We start from the raw sequence: 17,636 nt of genomic DNA, 5'->3' as shown, positions 1-17,636 counted from the left end.
CACACACACACACACACACACACACACACACACACACACACACACTTGATGGTTTCACTGTATTTGAGGGGGCCTCTCATAAGCACAATGGTTTTAATATAGCAGAGGTTATTTGGTAAACCTAACCCCAAATTGAACCCCCACATATAACCTGTTGATTTAAAGCAAGATGCTTTTCATGTAATAAAGACCACCTCAGATGGCATTTTGACCCTCACAAGCCTTCCCAAACCCATACACACATGTTCTGGGGAAATTATAGAGAAAACAACAATAGACAATATTAAGTTGAATTTTTTTTTTAAAGAAAAATCTTACACTCACCAAGGCTGCTATAATCAGGATTTCCACAATAATATTAAGCAGCAAAATGTTCAACATTGATAATAATAAGAGCCATTATTAAACAATAGAACATATCATCATTTGTTTATATTATTCATATGATCATATATTTGATTAAAAAATTCAGCAATATTGTGAAATATTATTTTAATTTAAAAGAACTGTTTTTTATTTTAATATATTTAGAAATGCAATTTATTCCTGTGATGGCAAAGCTTTCAGTGTTACCTGATCCTTCAGAGAACATTCTAATATGCCGTTTAGGTGCTAAATTATTGGTGCTCAATTATTAAGATGTTTTCCTCCTGGGTGAGTGCTGGTGTAGGCAAAACCTGACACACACACACACACACACACACACACACACAAACATGCACTCATTAAGAACTTTGCTTCAGAGTATCTTCCCTGTTCCACCCATCCAAGGAGATTCCCCTCCTTTCAAAAACATCTTTGCACTGAATTGGTTACTACCTATGCCCTCTGACTCCTTGCCAGAATGTTAGCAGCCATTCATATATGTTAATCATTCATAATTTTACCCACAGTAACGCCCGTTTACAAACACTTTAGTGCTCTAGTCATGCAGTGCATGAGTGTGTGCATGAGTTTTTGCTAGGTGAGGCATAGCTTGATGGATTGATGGCGTGACGTCAACACACAGCTACCTTGCCGTGGGGGGGGGGATTAATCTGTGTGTATGTGTGTGTCAGGAGAGAGAGAGAGAGAGAGAGACTCGTGAATCTCCAGGGAAATGGGCACGTTTGGAATAAGCGCAAGCGCACTCTAATATCCCAGTGGCTGTGGAAGAAGTGTTTCCAGAGAGAGCGAGAGAGGGGAGGGAGAGAGAGAGGGAATATGAGGGCAGTACTCAGGATGAGCCTGCGCTTTGAGGCTGTAAAACACTAGACCCTGAGGGCATTCTCTGAGGTAAGCTCTCTCATATTTTAACAAGGGTTGACGCCACGGTGTTAAAACTACGGCGCGTCTATTGTTTGTGTTTGTAAAGTGGCGCGCGATAAAGGCTCGAGTCTCCTCGCGTTTACTTGGACGCTCCGCTCTGTTCTGTCAGATGTGACGGAGATGCAAACTCTCCTGAGGTAAATAGGCGTTAAAGGAGACCAGGCCCCGGGGTTATGGGCGGTACATTGAATTAGTCGGGACATGAGAGTGGATAAACGAGCTCAAAGCTGCCTTTATGAGTCCGTTCGGCGTTTTGGCAGTCACTTCACTCAAGTGAGAGAAGTTTATACAATCGAACTGAGATGTGTTGAATGGAGCAAACGTATATATCAGCTCCAGCCAGCTCTTTTCTAGTGTTTCTGGGCTTTCTTGTTTCAGCAGGCTGCAGCTATTTTGAGGTCCACACTGACCAAATTAAAGCAGCCTCACGCAGCAAATTACACACTGAGAAACTGCTTTTAGTTCAGAGACGCGTGTGACAGACAGAGAGAGAGAGAGAGAGAGAGAGAGAGAGAGAGAGAGAGAGAGAGAGAGACCTACTTTATGAGGGGAGTTAAACAGGTTTGTTAAATGTCACACCGCAGCCGCTTTTACTGTCACCTCCTAATAAAGCGACTGTTGTATTTATAACAGTTTTTAAATACGATCTCACCTACATGGAACTTGCGTTACATCCTGAAGGTTTGTATAGGCGACGGAAAACAGTGCTTTTGTCGGATTATTACTCACATTTTAGTGAATGTGTGACTTTTACAGCTACCGGCTCGTGTTGGTTGAAGTAAACAGAAGTTTCCTGTGTTTATAATGCACGAAAGATGTATGTCTGTTGTTCTTTTAAAAGTAAGTGGTTCGTATGCACAGGAAACAGATCTATCTATCTATCTGTCTATCTATCTATCTATCTATCTATCGAGGTTGTAAGCTTCTGTAAAACCCTACTCTTGGACATTTAAATATGTTAAACATCTTCATTTAAGTATTAATTTAAGTGTACCCCCTGCCACCAGTGTCTTGTTTCGTTAAAAAAAAAACTGGCTTTCATTGCAGATCTGCGTCTTCAGGAAAACTGACTGTGGAAAAGAAATTGAGCTGGTATCAGCCGCAGTTGTTGAGGTTCACGTCGATGCATTGGGCGTCCAGCTGAGATGCGCGACGCTGACGGTCCTGCCCCGTCTGTCGAACCGGACCAATGATGATAATGAAGATGATGATGTCCACACGGCGCGTGTAGCGCTAAATCACCACTACCGGACTCTTAGGAGACACTCCACTCTGATCCGCGCGCATTCAAACTTCAGATGGACTACCTTCACTCTGCACTGACCAGCAAAATGAATTGGATCACACTCCTGCTGGCCGGCTTGACTTTTTGGGGCAAAGTGTCCGTGCACAGCTGCTTCGATTATGATGACAGTTATGATTATTATGAAGAGGAGAAAACAGAAACGATAGACTACAAGGATCCCTGCAAAGCTGGTAAGACGGTTTTGTGCGATCTATCCTTACTTTTGATCTGATAACACTTTTTGTGAGGTGATCAAATGAGAAAGCATAAACATCTAATTCTCGTTCCTGCATAGTGATAAACGGATGGAGGAGTGAGTTGTTGAGCTTGTTTTTCTCAAACTTTATTTATGTATTTTTACGCGGAGACTCGCGCTGGTCACGCATCGAGTCCTCTGGTGCGCGAGCATCAGCGACGCCTCTTTTTATCAATTTATTTTATTTTTTGACGTAGAAATATCCCTCGCAAGCCTCGCACGACCCCTCCTCCCCCGCCGAAATGATCTGGCCCGCTTTAATTCGGTTTCTCCCGGTATGATCCCGCGGCTCGCGAGGCCACGTGCGCTCCGCTGTCATAAACCCGTGCCTTCGATTTACAATCTCTTATGTAATTAATATATCAATCTAACGAATGTGAAAGTGAGTTCACTCCCTCCACCTGAATCAGTGTTTAACTTGCTGACAGGCAAAAGTTATGACGACTGTTATTAGAATAATTAATTTTTATTATGTAAGAAAAAGGAACGAGTTATTGCAAACAATCCTTGGCTTTTATATACGTTAACACCTGCTGGCCGGCTTGACTTTTTGGGGCAAAGTGTCCGTGCACAGCTGCTTCGATTATGATGACAGTTATGATTATTATGAAGAGGAGAAAACAGAAACGATAGACTACAAGGATCCCTGCAAAGCTGGTAAGACGGTTTTGTGCGATCTATCCTTACTTTTGATCTGATAACACTTTTTGTGAGGTGATCAAATGAGAAAGCATAAACATCTAATTCTCGTTCCTGCATAGTGATAAACGGATGGAGGAGTGAGTTGTTGAGCTTGTTTTTCTCAAACTTTATTTATGTATTTTTACGCGGAGACTCGCGCTGGTCACGCATCGAGTCCTCTGGTGCGCGAGCATCAGCGACGCCTCTTTTTATCAATTTATTTTATTTTTTGACGTAGAAATATCCCTCGCAAGCCTCGCACGACCCCTCCTCCCCCGCCGAAATGATCTGGCCCGCTTTAATTCGGTTTCTCCCGGTATGATCCCGCGGCTCGCGAGGCCACGTGCGCTCCGCTGTCATAAACCCGTGCCTTCGATTTACAATCTCTTATGTAATTAATATATCAATCTAACGAATGTGAAAGTGAGTTCACTCCCTCCACCTGAATCAGTGTTTAACTTGCTGACAGGCAAAAGTTATGACGACTGTTAATAATTAATTTTTATTATGTAAGAAAAAGGAACGAGTAATTGCAAACAATCCTTGGCTTTTATATACGTTAACATTGTGCATAATTGTATTTGTATTTTACGTTTATTGTTACATAATGATTATAGATTTAGTGGTATAGCCTAAACACCTATAGACATTTTTCATGTAATATGGAGGGTTAAGCTGTAAAGATTACAGAAGCACTCAAGGGACAGTGTGTATATGTATGTATATAGTCAATCTTAGTGGTGACGTGTATGTATTGTATCTTTATGTTGACACATCTTCATAAAGAAGGCCGGTAATATGATTTCTTTTTCACTCTGTCCTCTCTTGGATGTGTAAGTAAACTCCACCTAAGGCAGAGCAGATGTTTAAATGCATCATCTACAGTTACATTTGGTAAAATTGCTCTGTTCCTCCCTCTCTCGCATGCCAGCACACAGATTTACACACATAATCTCCCTCTCCACATTCTCTCTCTCTCTCGTTTTCCTTTGTGTATATATAATGTTTACTCAGGAACTATAAATCTGAGCATTTGTTTCTCCACTGCGAAGTGTTGGCATTGTTTCCAGGCTTTCATGAGACAGATGTATGTACACACGCAGAGGGCACACATACACACAGGCAATATGGACTACGGATGAGAATGAAAAAAGCGCCTGTTTGAGTGGTTTTGAGAGGGGATTGTAAGAGTGTTTGTATTCATGCAGTGTGTTTGGATTAGTGTGTCTGTGTTTGGGTGTATGCGTGTAGGAGTATGACTGTTTTACAGTTATAGGGAGGATCTCTGTTTTTCCAAACTGTGAAATATTCATCCTAGAAATTTGACAGGCTCGTTGATAGCAGTACTACTGGGAGAGGGTGGACAACATCATCACATAACCTTTAAGCACATACATAAATAAATAGACAAAGAAAAACACTTTTAATCTTTATTGCACACACTTCTGTCAGATTTCTATCACATATTCCCAGGCTATCGTAATTCATACAGTTAGTACTGGAACTTAAAAATGCTACTAAACAGCCTGTACCATGTATATGAACATGTACCCAACTCCCTTATAAATACCAGTGTACACCCAAGATGACTGAATGCCCTTCTCAGGATAACATTTCAGGTATGGTTCATCTGCCATCATGCTAAACTTCCATTAATGTTCAGTCTACTTTTGGCAGTGGGCCCCAAGAAAGACACTTCTCTAAAACATCATGGTGGTAATATTAAAATGAACAGATGTAATTCATAAACCACAGCTTCATGTAGTTGATACAGTAATGACACGAATTGGTGAAGGTGGCGCTAAAGTGCTTGAAAGATCTTTGCATCACACCAGGTGAAATGCTGACCATCCAAAAACTGTCCAGGTTATTGAGCGTGTTCGATTTAGCGCTCTCTTATGCTAACATTAGCCACTCTCTTAGCTAAAGGAGCATTTTACCGATGCGTTCGTTGGCAGAAATAGCCTTGCATTAGCATATCTGCGCTGTGTTGGTGTTTGAGCAGAAATAGCCATGCTAATTAAAGGCAAGGTGTCATTGGGGGAGCTGCTGTGCCTTTCGGATGAATGGTCCCAAATTTAGTTTAATTGTTTACAGGCACACAGTATTAAACCTAGGCTTTATTTGACATAACACACACACAAACACATTGGGTTTTCATGTTTTGTAGAAACTTTCCTTAGACATACTGTATACTTTAATATTCCGTATATACTGTATTATTCTACCCTCTAACTCTACCCCTTCTCCAAAACACAACACTCACAGAAAATGGAAAAAAAGCATAATTTGATATGATTTACAAGTTGTTTTTCCCATGGGGAAATTATACTTGTGGGGACATTTGGTCCCCACAACATAGGGACCACACATCACACACACATATACTTTTGCTTATATATCTGTTTCTCCTTTACATGTGTTGTTTTTGGTATAAGCTAATTGTGATGACTAAACACTAGACTTAACCATACCATTAAAATACATATTTTGGCATTTATAATACACATTTTGGCATGTAAATATAGACATTATTCACTCACTTTATTAACTATATGGAAGGGTTTTGGTGTGGCAAGTTGGATTTGGTTACGTTTTGCCGGTGTTTATTGTACATTTGGGTTGCAAAACCTGAAATGCGTGCACATTTACTTTTGAATGCTCAAGGTGTACCACTTTCATGAGTTCCTATTAATGGTTTGTTTTGGTTGACATAACAGAAGGCTATTAGCTCCATTAATGAGGTAAATGCATTGTTTAGAACTTCTGTTCTTGTTTACAGAAACCGGGAGCTCTATTGGTTTCAATAGGTCACTAAAGGGCTAGTAACATTATACAGTCATTAGGCGATGTTATCTGTTTCTGTTATCTTAAGACATTGTAAACCTAATGACATTGTTGCCACAGAATAACCAATCTTTTCTGATTATGCAAATTTAGCCCACACCTCCTTGTTTAGGCAAGAGAAACAAACCCGAGGGAGTTTACAGACAGACTTAGCTTAAGGGGCAAACACGCAACTCTCAGAGTAAGAGTCAACATCTTTACTGGTATGATTGACAGCATTTACAATATTGCCATAGTGTTTACACAGTATTTATAATAGCAAAATTAAAATACAGAAAATAAATGAGGTCAGGTAAAGAAAATATCATAGGAAGTAAAGTTAAGTTAAAAAGGACAAGTAAAAATAGAATTAAACAAAACAGAATACGTTAGGGGTGAATTTATGGTATATACAAAATATAGTTGTAGTAATGGATCACCCATCAAAGTAACACCCACTAAAAGTAACACTATTGCCCTCTTTTCCCCCTTTGTATTGTTCATTCATAGTGTTTGCAGTTCCTGTCAGATACTTTCTGCACTTCATTCCTCTTTCTTTCTTCATTGCCTACACATTAATTTTTTCCATTAGTTTTATAGCGGGCAGTGGTTGAGTTCGTGTAATTGTAGTTTATAGTCCTCTAGTTTATAGTAGTCTGCATCCAGTAAACAAGGGCAGCTTAATGGCAGAGAAGTACAATGGGGAGTAATTCATAAAAATGTAATGAACAAAGCAAATGATACTTTATTGTCTTTCATATTAGCCAAGTCAATGCTTTACTCAAGATAAGTTAGTCTCTCTCTCATTTAGAAACTGCACCTGTCACAAAAATGCAAAGAATACACATCATAATTTTGTTCTGAATATAATAGGAGTTTTGGAGAAAAAGGGCTTTCTAGACTTTTTAACTGAGGTAAAAGTTGTTAATAGACAGGCAAATTACTACAGATTTTCTTACATCTCTGACATTTGTGTCCAGCTTCATCAATACATACAGTATATTGATGTAGGCAAATATGCTACATAGCAAATCTCAACTGCTTATATCATCGCAAAATGTAAACGATATTGTCGCCCAATCTGCTAAATGTGACTAAAATACATGAAGATATAACATCATTTATATCTCAGATATTAACATCATTATTTTCTGTAAAGCTGCTTTGAAACAACGTGTATTATGAAATAAAGTTGACTTGACATGATCAAGTAAGGATAATCGTACCATTTTTAAAATCACCTTAAATATATATTATGTTGGAACCCTCTTATAAAATTACTGATCACTTTAAAAACCCTGTTTTAATTACTCACCAATATGTATGTTATATTATGTGGTGCAGCTGGGTGTAAATTTCACATCTACATACGTGTCAGATTCATATCCATCTGTTTACATATTGCTTATGACCTTGTTTCATATGTGTGTATGTACGGTGGAAATGACTCTGTGTGGTTGATCATCTTGCTGCTGCTGTTCTTGGGAAAACAGAATGTGAATATTTGGCCGTGTGCTTATCTCATGCCATTAAAGTGCACTAAGCACATTTCCATCTCTTTGTACGCTGATTTCCCTCACTGTGTGTGTGTATGTGCGCGTGTGTGTGTGTGTGTGAACGAACGGGGGAGCCCACTTCATTCAGGCAGTTATCTCTTCCTGGTAGCCTGCATCCTGCCACTCAGCTTGAGAAGAATCTCTCTCTCTCACTCACACTCACACATACACCCACACCTTCATTCATGCCCTTACAAAAGAGGGTTTTTGTCATAAAACCGTGCACGCAGCAAAACAGAGAGTGTGAGTGAGTGAAAAGAGAAAAAACTTTCACTTGCAGTTGTATTGTTCGACTGTCTGAAACGTAAAAGTGTTTATGTAGAGAGTTCTATTCAAATACACTGAATTTTATTTTTCATTCAGGTTTTACTTGAATGTAAAACACATGACATCAGCCTGTCCTCACATGTCTAGACACACTCACATTAAAATTCAAAGACCTCATCACACGGCTTTTGGCTCTTTGACTGCATTTACTTCAACTTTTCTTTGAAGTCAGCTTCGATCAGTAGTTGAGCTGCTGTATATGTGTGAGATGGAGATGGTCAGTTTAATAAAAAAGGATTTTCCAGGAGCACTCTGGTCTGAGAGCCAGCTTCCGAAAATTCCCAAAAATTCCAGCGTCAGCACTCTGCTCCGCCATGGACTGTTTGTTTTGGAATAGGGAAACATGAGTCAGCGATCCACACACTTCCTCCTAGATTGCGTTTTGCTAATTAAACAATTACGGCTTTACACATCCTGATGTGTGAAAAGGTACTTTGATGCTCCGACAATGGCACTGACTGAAGTCTTTCAGTCTGTCTCTCATACACATAGTGGCACATTTGCTGAGAGTGTGGTGACAGTGATTGCTGGTCTCTCCCAGACCTGTTTTAACATCCGTTTTGGATGATTACAAGTAGTTAGTGATAAATACAGATGTATATTGACTCTGTATATTGAACATTTTGTGATCTAATTACTGCATATTTGGAGTGCATTTGTAGCGTAAAGTCTTTATCTCATTGAAATGATAATTGAAAAAAAATGATCGGACTCTGCAGTAGACTATGAACAACTAAGCTTGCAAATTGTCAATGATAGTCCAAAAATATCTACATTTGCTCAAAGCAAAGCAATAATATAATATGATATGGTCAATGTTTTTAGAAAAGGGATTAATTGATTTAATAAGCCTTTGTCATACTATAGGATGTTGACTTTTGTTCATTTTACACTTCACTGATTTTTTCTCTATTAAATACAAAGACTACATACGTACAGTTAACGATTTTAAGAAAAACACTTTTTGACACTTAAATAGCTTCACTATTTTCTTGTCCTCTGTCATTATATTTAGCGTTTTAACATAAACTGATACAAAAGCTTGTGCTTTTTGTTTTTTGTGCAATGATAAACTACATTTGAAGTAATTTATTCCCAAATCCTCTGGCGCATCAGCGTCATTTTGTTGGGTGCACAATCAAGTACCCACCCTTGAGAAGCAGTGGGGGTGGTTGAGTAACCGCTGTTGTAAAGTCAGTTATGTCCATCTAAAAAAATGAAAAAGACTACATGCAAAAATGTAATGGATCTTGCATCTTTAAATTCATCCCTTTTAAATTACCATTGCTGCAGCCATGCACATGCAGATGTGACATTTTCGGCTGTTGCACTGCACACTGTTTTTGTATAAATATATATTTGGAACCAAGTATGTAGACTTTTTGTGCTTTTATGTCTTTTTTTTGCTCCTTATAGACTTGCAGTAACACACTGATGTAGTGAGTGATTTAAGTCGTTTCAAAATTAGAGACTCTTCAGTTACAAGTGGTCACAAGAGACACATTTGAGGTACATATTACTACAAGGTGTAAACAGCAATGTGTCCACTTGTGATCTCATCACAGAATCACAGAGACAGATCTTAAAACCAGGTGTAAACGGGGCCCTTGATGCTCATTGTTCAGTCTGATTCTCTTGAGCAGTTGGATCCAAATGCATTTTCGCTTAAGTGTAATCTAAGGACCAATGAAAATATTTGTAAAATATTCCTTTTTCAGTTGGCCAGGTGTCATGTATAGACACATAAATGTCATTGTTCAGGTTACTGCTCTGATTAATGCTTGTCTAAAAAAGACAAGACATCAGTTTTTAACATTGTAAATCGGATGCAGGTGACATCAAGCAGTTATTTGAATTGTTTGGATGCATATGTGTTTTGTGTGTGTGTGTCTGTCTGTCCCTGATTCTTCCTGTGATCAAGCTCGCAGGAATGCTTTTTGGGCTGTCACCCAAAATGCTTTGCGTCATGTCTCTCTGACATGTGGCGCAGATGTCTTTAGTTACGCGTGTCACTGATAAACAGAAACACCACACTCATCCTTCAGCTCCCATGATACTCATTCATCAGACTCAGCTGCATGTTTCTGTGCGTTTAATGAGGAAGGGATTCTCTGTATTAAACGGACATCACAGTAATGAAGCATCAACATATGGTCAGATTTTCTAAACCCATAGTGTGTGTTGATCGGTGCCCCCCTACAGGATTCTCCACAGCATCTGCCGTCTCTGTACATAAAAACAGTTTGTCAGTCAAGATGAAGGGATTGACGGCAATAGAAGATGATCCGTGGCCATACTTGATTCAAGTACAGTCTTCAGCTCTGTTCCAAAGCCCAATGAGCTGTTTTGCTATCATAGACAGTTGAAAGTAATAAAGCTTGACATTAGTGTGTTGTTAAAGGGGTCATATGATGCTGCCAAAAAGAACATACGCCTTCTTTCTTTGTGTGAACATTTGGGCGGCGTTATGCAAATCTTCCCACATAGTGAGGTAGATATGTGGGGATGTGTTAGAACGAGCCATTTTAGGTAGGCGTGGTTAACTCTTAACTTTTATAAAGAATATCTCTTTGGATTTGAGACTTTAGTCTTTGCAACTTTACAGATCTTCTTTATGCACCAAGAGCTTGTAACACTCCAAAGAGAAAGGAAAAATTGAAATCGCATCATATGACCCCTTTAAGATAATATACACTTGTGTATATTTTTACACACACATACACACACACACACACACACACACACACACGGTTATTCCTGTCGTTAAGGGGAGGAGTAATGGTTTTTCTACTGTACAAACTGTATTTTCTATCCCTAGCCCTAAACCTACCCCTCACACAAAACTACAGGCATTTTTAGATTTTCAAAAAACTTCATTCTGTATGATTTATAAGCTTGTTTCCTCATGGGGACCAAAAATGTCCCCACAAGGTCAAAATTTACTGGTATTACTATCCTTTTGGGGACATTTGGTTCCCAAGACGCAGGGAATACCAGGTACACACAGACACGCAGAGACACAAATATGTATGTGTGTGTATATTACCACATATATAAAATAAAACATAAGTATATTTATAATCAACATTTCTCTTGCTTTATCCACCATTTTGGTTTGATCATAATTATGCTGCCTACCTTTGTCACCTCTTATAATGCCTGAAAATGCTGTTTAGGTAGGCAAGTCACCGGGATTTAGAACAGAGCTTTTATCTGAGAAACTAGATTCTGAAGTGGTTAACTGAATGTATCACTTTTGATTCACTTTTTTTATTACTTTTGATGAGATTTGCAATGCAAAAAAATGCTTCAAAGAGTCTCTATGTACTTGCTGAGACAAGTTTACTCAAATTGAATGCACAGTTAGTTACAGTAGTGCTGTCCTCCAACTCTTAAATCATTGAAAGGAAACAGTGAAAATGACTTGGATGTTTCCAGGATAACCTGGAGAGTCTCATTTGGAACTGTAGTGTGACCTTCAGGATAATCTCCCGTTTTAATACACAATTTTATCTGCGGATATCACTGCACCCAGATTAAATCACACCTCCCGCCGCGCTACAGTAACCTTGGAGATTATAATTTCATATTTGCCAAAACCTTTTTATTCCTCTCCAGATGACACATTCTGCCGAGGTCTCTTTGTTCCCATCTGAGCAGATGTAAAGCTGTTACAGTTAACAATCCACATGTCACTGTGATGGTCACATGTTAGTCAAAACCCATCCGATTTCCCTCCTACAGTTCATAATCAATTCTTAAGTACAGCCTCAGCTCTGTGTTTATCGATCATCACAGCTGAAGTTATTGACTGGTGCTAAGTTAAGATGTGCAGTCAAAGACTTACTGATGTTAAGCGAATACATGATTGCTGAGGCATTACAGGGCTTCAGTTCCAGGCTTCCCAAATCAATGTACAAATTCAACACAAAGCCTTTTCCTCTGTGGTCACATCTAAGCACTTTGCCTTTTTCCTCTTTTCATCAGCTTTTAAGTATAAAATTATGTAGCAGATTTGCGTGCTTTAACGTTGGTGGATAAATGGGGTTGCAATCTAATGTAATGCGGAAGAAACAATTTGAGACCACACAGTGATTTATTATTAAAAGTCAACTTTGCAATTGCATCTTTAAAAATAAAATATGAATATGCTTTTCTTGAAATTTCCTGTATAATTTCCTGTATAATTATAACAACTGCATAATTTCTAGCTACTGTTGCAAATTTTCTTTGTAAGCATTCGATGAAATAAGATTACATTTAAATGTGACAAAATTTACAAAATTTACGATAAATCATATTTTTAAAATATAATTTAAAATGTAAAAAATATTTAAAAATAAATATTAAGTAATCTAACTATAGAAAGTATACATTTAAATTAAATATATTTATTTATTTATTTTATAAGGTTCATTTTGTTTTATACTGTAGCAGAGAGTCCCACAGATAAGTAGAGTGGAGTTAGATCAGTGCTAATATTAGTTCTCTATGAAGGGTGTGATCCACGGGAGGCTCCAGCTTTATATGAATGTGAAACGGATCACAGTCACAGATTAAAGCTGAATATTGTCCGAGGAGTTGATGGGGGAGGGATGGATGCTTGTACACACACGTGCGCATCCACTCACAAACAATGCATGAGAAACAATAGTGGTGGCCTAAAGGTGCAGTTCACCATTATGTGTACATACGCATACACACACACACACACACACACACACACGTGGGAAGAGTGTATTCCAATATGGAACAATCAAGATAGCTTAAACCATAATCCTCATTGTTTATTGTTTTTTATGAAGGTTGAGGAGTGAATTTCCTGCCAAAACTACTCACACACACAAAAGGCGTAGTTCCCAGTATTATCTCCTTTTTCATGGCCATCTCTATGACCTCCTGGGCGACAGGCTAATGATGTATGATGTCATGACGGTAGCTTAACGTTAGGAATGTTGGGACATGCGCAATATGGACATAATGTGAACAAAGTTGGTAAGATCGCAACAGGAAGTATGTACATGTTCCCTGACATCCGCTTGTTAATTTTTAATCAGCGTCTTGAGGGTGAAAGAGCGAAGGACAAGTTGCCAACCCAAGATGTTTCCTCTCATGTTAACTTGTCAATCGATTGCATATGCAGCAAACCTTAAATTAGCATCAGTCAATAGCTCAGGCCACGCTGGTCTGAGTCTCAGATGTGTCTGCCAGCACATAGAACATCAATCTATGGTGCTGCCAAAGAGCCTGTGTTTGTGTCCTCTAATAATATCCTTGTCTCTTTCTTTTTCCAGCTGTATTTTGGGGAGATATTGCCTTGGATGAAGAGGACTTGAAAATGTTTCAGATCAATGGAACAATAGAGCTTTCACAGCAGTCCCATGGGAGACAAGGACACATGTCGGGTAAGACACGTAGATTGTTGTAAGTACATGTTCCTGGATCAACATCCTTGTTGATCCTGGAACAACATTCCAATTAACCAATCAGAATTAAGGGATAACTTTTCAGGAAATATCTGTTTTAGGCTTACGATCAGGGTTAGGTGCTTCTACACCCTTGTTAATCAGCTATCATTTCACACTGATTTTAGGAATAAATTATGGGTAGGGTTAGGTTTAGGGGTAGGGATTGGGTTTAGACTATATTTTTGGACAGTAATGTTGATCCAGGATCAACAAAAGATGTTGATCCAGGAACATGTCTTACTTGGCAAAATCACGGCGACCGGTAAGACACATGGGATATTACAGGGCTCCACACTGCAGTTGTCGACAATAGTTTAGAATTGGCCGATTTGTGAACTAATGACTGTTACGAACTGGTTCTTTTTAAGATTTGTTAAAAAGCCTCAAATTCATGATTTAGCAGTTTGAATCAGACCTAGTAAATGCATTTTAAATATTCTCAACTGTTTTCAAAATATTATAGTTCATTGCTTCTGAACAATCATCTTTATTATGTAATTTGCCATTTAAAAAAGTAATAAGGCTGCTAAAGTTTTAATGTTATTTCTAGTCATTTAGTCTAGTATTTTTTGTCTAGAGCCCTAAATATTATTAACTGACAAATCTGTCACATAATCTGGATTTAAAAAATGAAAGGTCCTCAATTTAGTTTGAGGTTCTAATGCACATGTTTTTTCAGCTGTGTTCAGTAGCAGATGTTCGGTAGATGAGGTTAAAGCTGCAGTCAGCAGCTGCTGAGGGTTGAGGGTTGTTTCTGGTGCAGAACAACAACAATGACTCTTTCTACAGTAAGGTTCAAGGTTTGAGCTTCTGTTCGACTCAGTCCTTGAAACCACCCATGTGCTTTTTTCATCCTGATGTCATGTTTGGAATCAGACCTTCCTCCAGGCGTTAAATGCTCTGATCTAGCACTGGTCTCTGTGTAGTTTTGAGTGCAGGGTGACACACACACATATATGGTAGCCTCTGTGGATTGTGTATTTAAGGTAATGTCTCAATCAGTCTGAGAAGCTGAGTTGTCATAAGCAATGTTCTCTCTAAGCTGCGTGCGTGCAGAAGAAATTATATGCAGCACACAGGACAGATGCAAAAATGAGTTGGAAAAGCCATTTGAATTCTAGTGCAAACTCTACTACATAGGGATGTTTAGATAACTATATAAGAATTCACATGTTAACATTTTTTGAAAATATTAGTTTTTTATATCATATTATATTATATATGCGACCCTGGACCACAAAACCAGTCATAAGGGTAAATTTCTCGAAATTGAGATTTATACATCATATGAAAGGTGAATATATAAGCTTTCCATTGATGTATGATTTGTTAGGATATGATAATATTTGGCCGAGATACAACTATTTGAATATCTGGAATCTGAGGGTGCAAAAAAATCTTAAATATGGAGAAAATCGCCTTTAAAGTTGTCCAAATGAAGTTCTTAGCAATGCATATTACTAATCAAAAATTAAATTTTGATATATTTACGGTAGGATATTTACAAAATATCTTCATGGAACATGATCTTTATTAATATCCTAATGATTTTTGGCATAAAAGAAAAATCGATAATTTTGACCCATACAATGCTATTGCTAAAAATATACCCCAGCGACTTAAGACTGGTTTTGTGGTCCAGGGTCACATATTACATTGTCATATTATAAGTCTAACAAATAATTGACCTCAAAAAGGCTTCATTTTTTTCATATTGTATTATATTATATTATTATAAAGAATTGAACTGATCTGCATGAGATTTTTAAAAAGATTTTTTAATAGAGTTTCTTGGTAAGTAACACAGCACTGTAAAAAAATTTTCTCAGGTAACCTAAAATGTTCATAATTTAGTTACATCAAGAGTCAAATCAAATATAAACAGCACATTAAAGGTAAAAGTTACACACTTTTTTGTGTGTGTGTGTGCTGTACAGGTGTGGTATAAAGAATGTTTTTGCTCAGGTGGCTGAAATGTCCGTCCAATAGAGAAAAGTTTTGCTCAGCAAGAAAAACAATTTGAGGGAGCATTGGTTATAAGGATGGAATAGATGTCCATGATTGTGTTGTGGGCTGTGGGTGATTTAAACTTATTAAAGTCGAATTGAAGTTGAAGAATGTGTGGGGACATTGGGAGTGTATAGCTTCAGGTGATTAGACTTGATAAATGCTCCTGTCTCTACTCCACTGCACCATCAGCAAACAACCGTGAGTGTGTTTGCATAGCAAGGTCTTTGTCTTCTACTCCTTATGTAATGGGAAAAGTGCAGAAGCTTATGTGTGTGCAAATGTTTGTTTCTTTGTGAGATAGAATAAACATTGTTAACACAGTCCTTCCTTGCTGTTATCTAAACTGACCGAATTCAAAATGTGTGTGTGTGTGTGTGTGTGTGTGTGTCTTTCCCAGTGGCACATTGTTAAGGTAAACTCAGTGTCTAAAACAGGATACAATCACTGGAATGAGTGATGACTTCTCACAGACTAACAGCCAACTAAGAGAAATTTACCTTGCTGGGTAGCAACGTTGTCAGCAACATCACCTTTATCATCGTCTGGGTCAGGCAGCAAAAGATGGAAGTGAGGCCAAAAAGACGATAAGGATTCAGCTTTGCGTTTCCGTTTTGACTGGGGTTGTTACAGGATGTGCCACTGGGGCAGAAGGGCAAACTGCATCAGGACCAGAAATAGCAGGAGAACTGATGCATGTTCAAACCAGTCAGGACAGGTCTTTCTTGGCTATTTCCAGATTCATCAGGATGCTGTCACGGAGACAACAGCACACGCTTGTATACCTGCTAGTGTTATGTTTGTGAGATAGAGCGTTTGTGTGCACATTAATCCCAAAGCTCAGACTTTTCCTGTGTCTTGGATTCAGAGAGTATTGTTTGTTCCTCACTTTCCTGTCGGCCTCAGATAAATTCCAGAGAGAGAGCGAGAGGGGGTAAATGCAAAAGGAAGATAGCAGAGAAACTGAGATGCGTGAATAGAGATGTTGAGCGAGAACCCTGGGAGTGAAAGACAATAGGTGAGATGTTGAATGAAGAAGAAGAGAGTGGTCAATGGGAGGATGAGGAGAGGTGAGGATAGATGGATGAAATAGTTGTGAGAATGGCATGGAAGTTTCTTGACTCACTGGCAGTGTTCTTGTAACGTTATAACGGCACCAGTGCAGTTTTAAACTTGATTCAAGGAAAGTTTACTCAACACGTAACAAAAATACTCACACAGTGTTCTCACAAAATTATATCACTCTCACAACATTCTCAAAATAACTCCCTTGTATGTTTCTTTCTCTCAGGTGGTCTAGGAGAGCATAATCCCAGTAAGAAGAGAGGTTCTTTATATCTGTTGCTTGACAGAATACGACGGTTAGGTTTTGGTAAGTTTAAAACAATGGATTGTTTCTCAACTCTTTTTAAATTTACCCCACAGCACTGTTAGTAAGCCTCGAGCACCTCTTTATCAACATTTACAAATAGCATTATTCACCCTATCTATTTTATCGGTTCATCTTGTTGATCTTATTGTGAACGATTCATCCATGCATAATGTTTCTATTTTATGTATTTTTGACATATCTCGATCTTTCGGTGAAACAACACTTTGCTTTTGTGACGAATGCAGGACTTCTCCAAAAACGTCAAACCCCATCCCTTTCTTAAATTCGAACTACAAAACATATTCAGTAGTTAAACGACTTGGCACAAGCTGATTGGTTCATGCTGCATATGCAGCCAAAGAGCTTACTGCCTTGCATTAATATGGCTGGCTAGCATTCACTTGAGTTTCCTGCAGCGCGCTTTCAGAGTTCTTTGAAACCCTCCACCTTCCCCAGCTCCACCTGTATAGATCTGCTACGGGGTTATTTTATATGCTATTTGTGCAGCAGCAGTATGTCTTAAATACTCACAGCACCGCATCGGCGTATG

General features: G+C 38.5%; 1 protein-coding gene and 1 long non-coding RNA gene across 2 annotated transcripts in view; one reads left to right on the top strand and one right to left on the bottom strand.

Annotated features, from left to right (window-relative positions):
* The window catches only part of LOC107702387 (uncharacterized), a 20,676-nt gene extending 20,622 nt beyond the window's left edge, over nucleotides 1-54 (bottom strand). Inside the window, exon 1 of the long non-coding RNA XR_001635756.1 lies at nucleotides 44-54. This is a non-coding gene — a long non-coding RNA (uncharacterized LOC107702387). The remainder of the gene's footprint in view (nucleotides 1-43) is intronic.
* Nucleotides 55-1,068: 1,014 nt separating this feature from the next.
* Nucleotides 1,069-17,636, top strand: part of LOC107702281 (dorsal-ventral patterning tolloid-like protein 1) — a 34,583-nt gene continuing 18,015 nt past the window's right edge. The window contains exons 1-4 of the mRNA XM_016504537.1: nucleotides 1,069-1,275; nucleotides 2,356-2,784; nucleotides 13,534-13,644; nucleotides 17,006-17,086. Of these exons, the coding sequence (XP_016360023.1) occupies nucleotides 2,607-2,784; nucleotides 13,534-13,644; nucleotides 17,006-17,086 (370 nt within the window). The 5' untranslated portion in view covers nucleotides 1,069-1,275; nucleotides 2,356-2,606. The remainder of the gene's footprint in view (nucleotides 1,276-2,355; nucleotides 2,785-13,533; nucleotides 13,645-17,005; nucleotides 17,087-17,636) is intronic.

Source organism: Sinocyclocheilus anshuiensis, unplaced genomic scaffold, assembly GCF_001515605.1.
Source record: "Sinocyclocheilus anshuiensis isolate Anshui unplaced genomic scaffold, SAMN03320099.WGS_v1.1 scaffold86, whole genome shotgun sequence".
In the NCBI taxonomy this organism is placed as follows: domain Eukaryota; kingdom Metazoa; phylum Chordata; class Actinopteri; order Cypriniformes; family Cyprinidae; genus Sinocyclocheilus; species Sinocyclocheilus anshuiensis.
The sequence above is the reverse complement of the archived record's forward strand: the minus strand, read 5'-3'. Positions and strand labels throughout refer to the sequence as shown.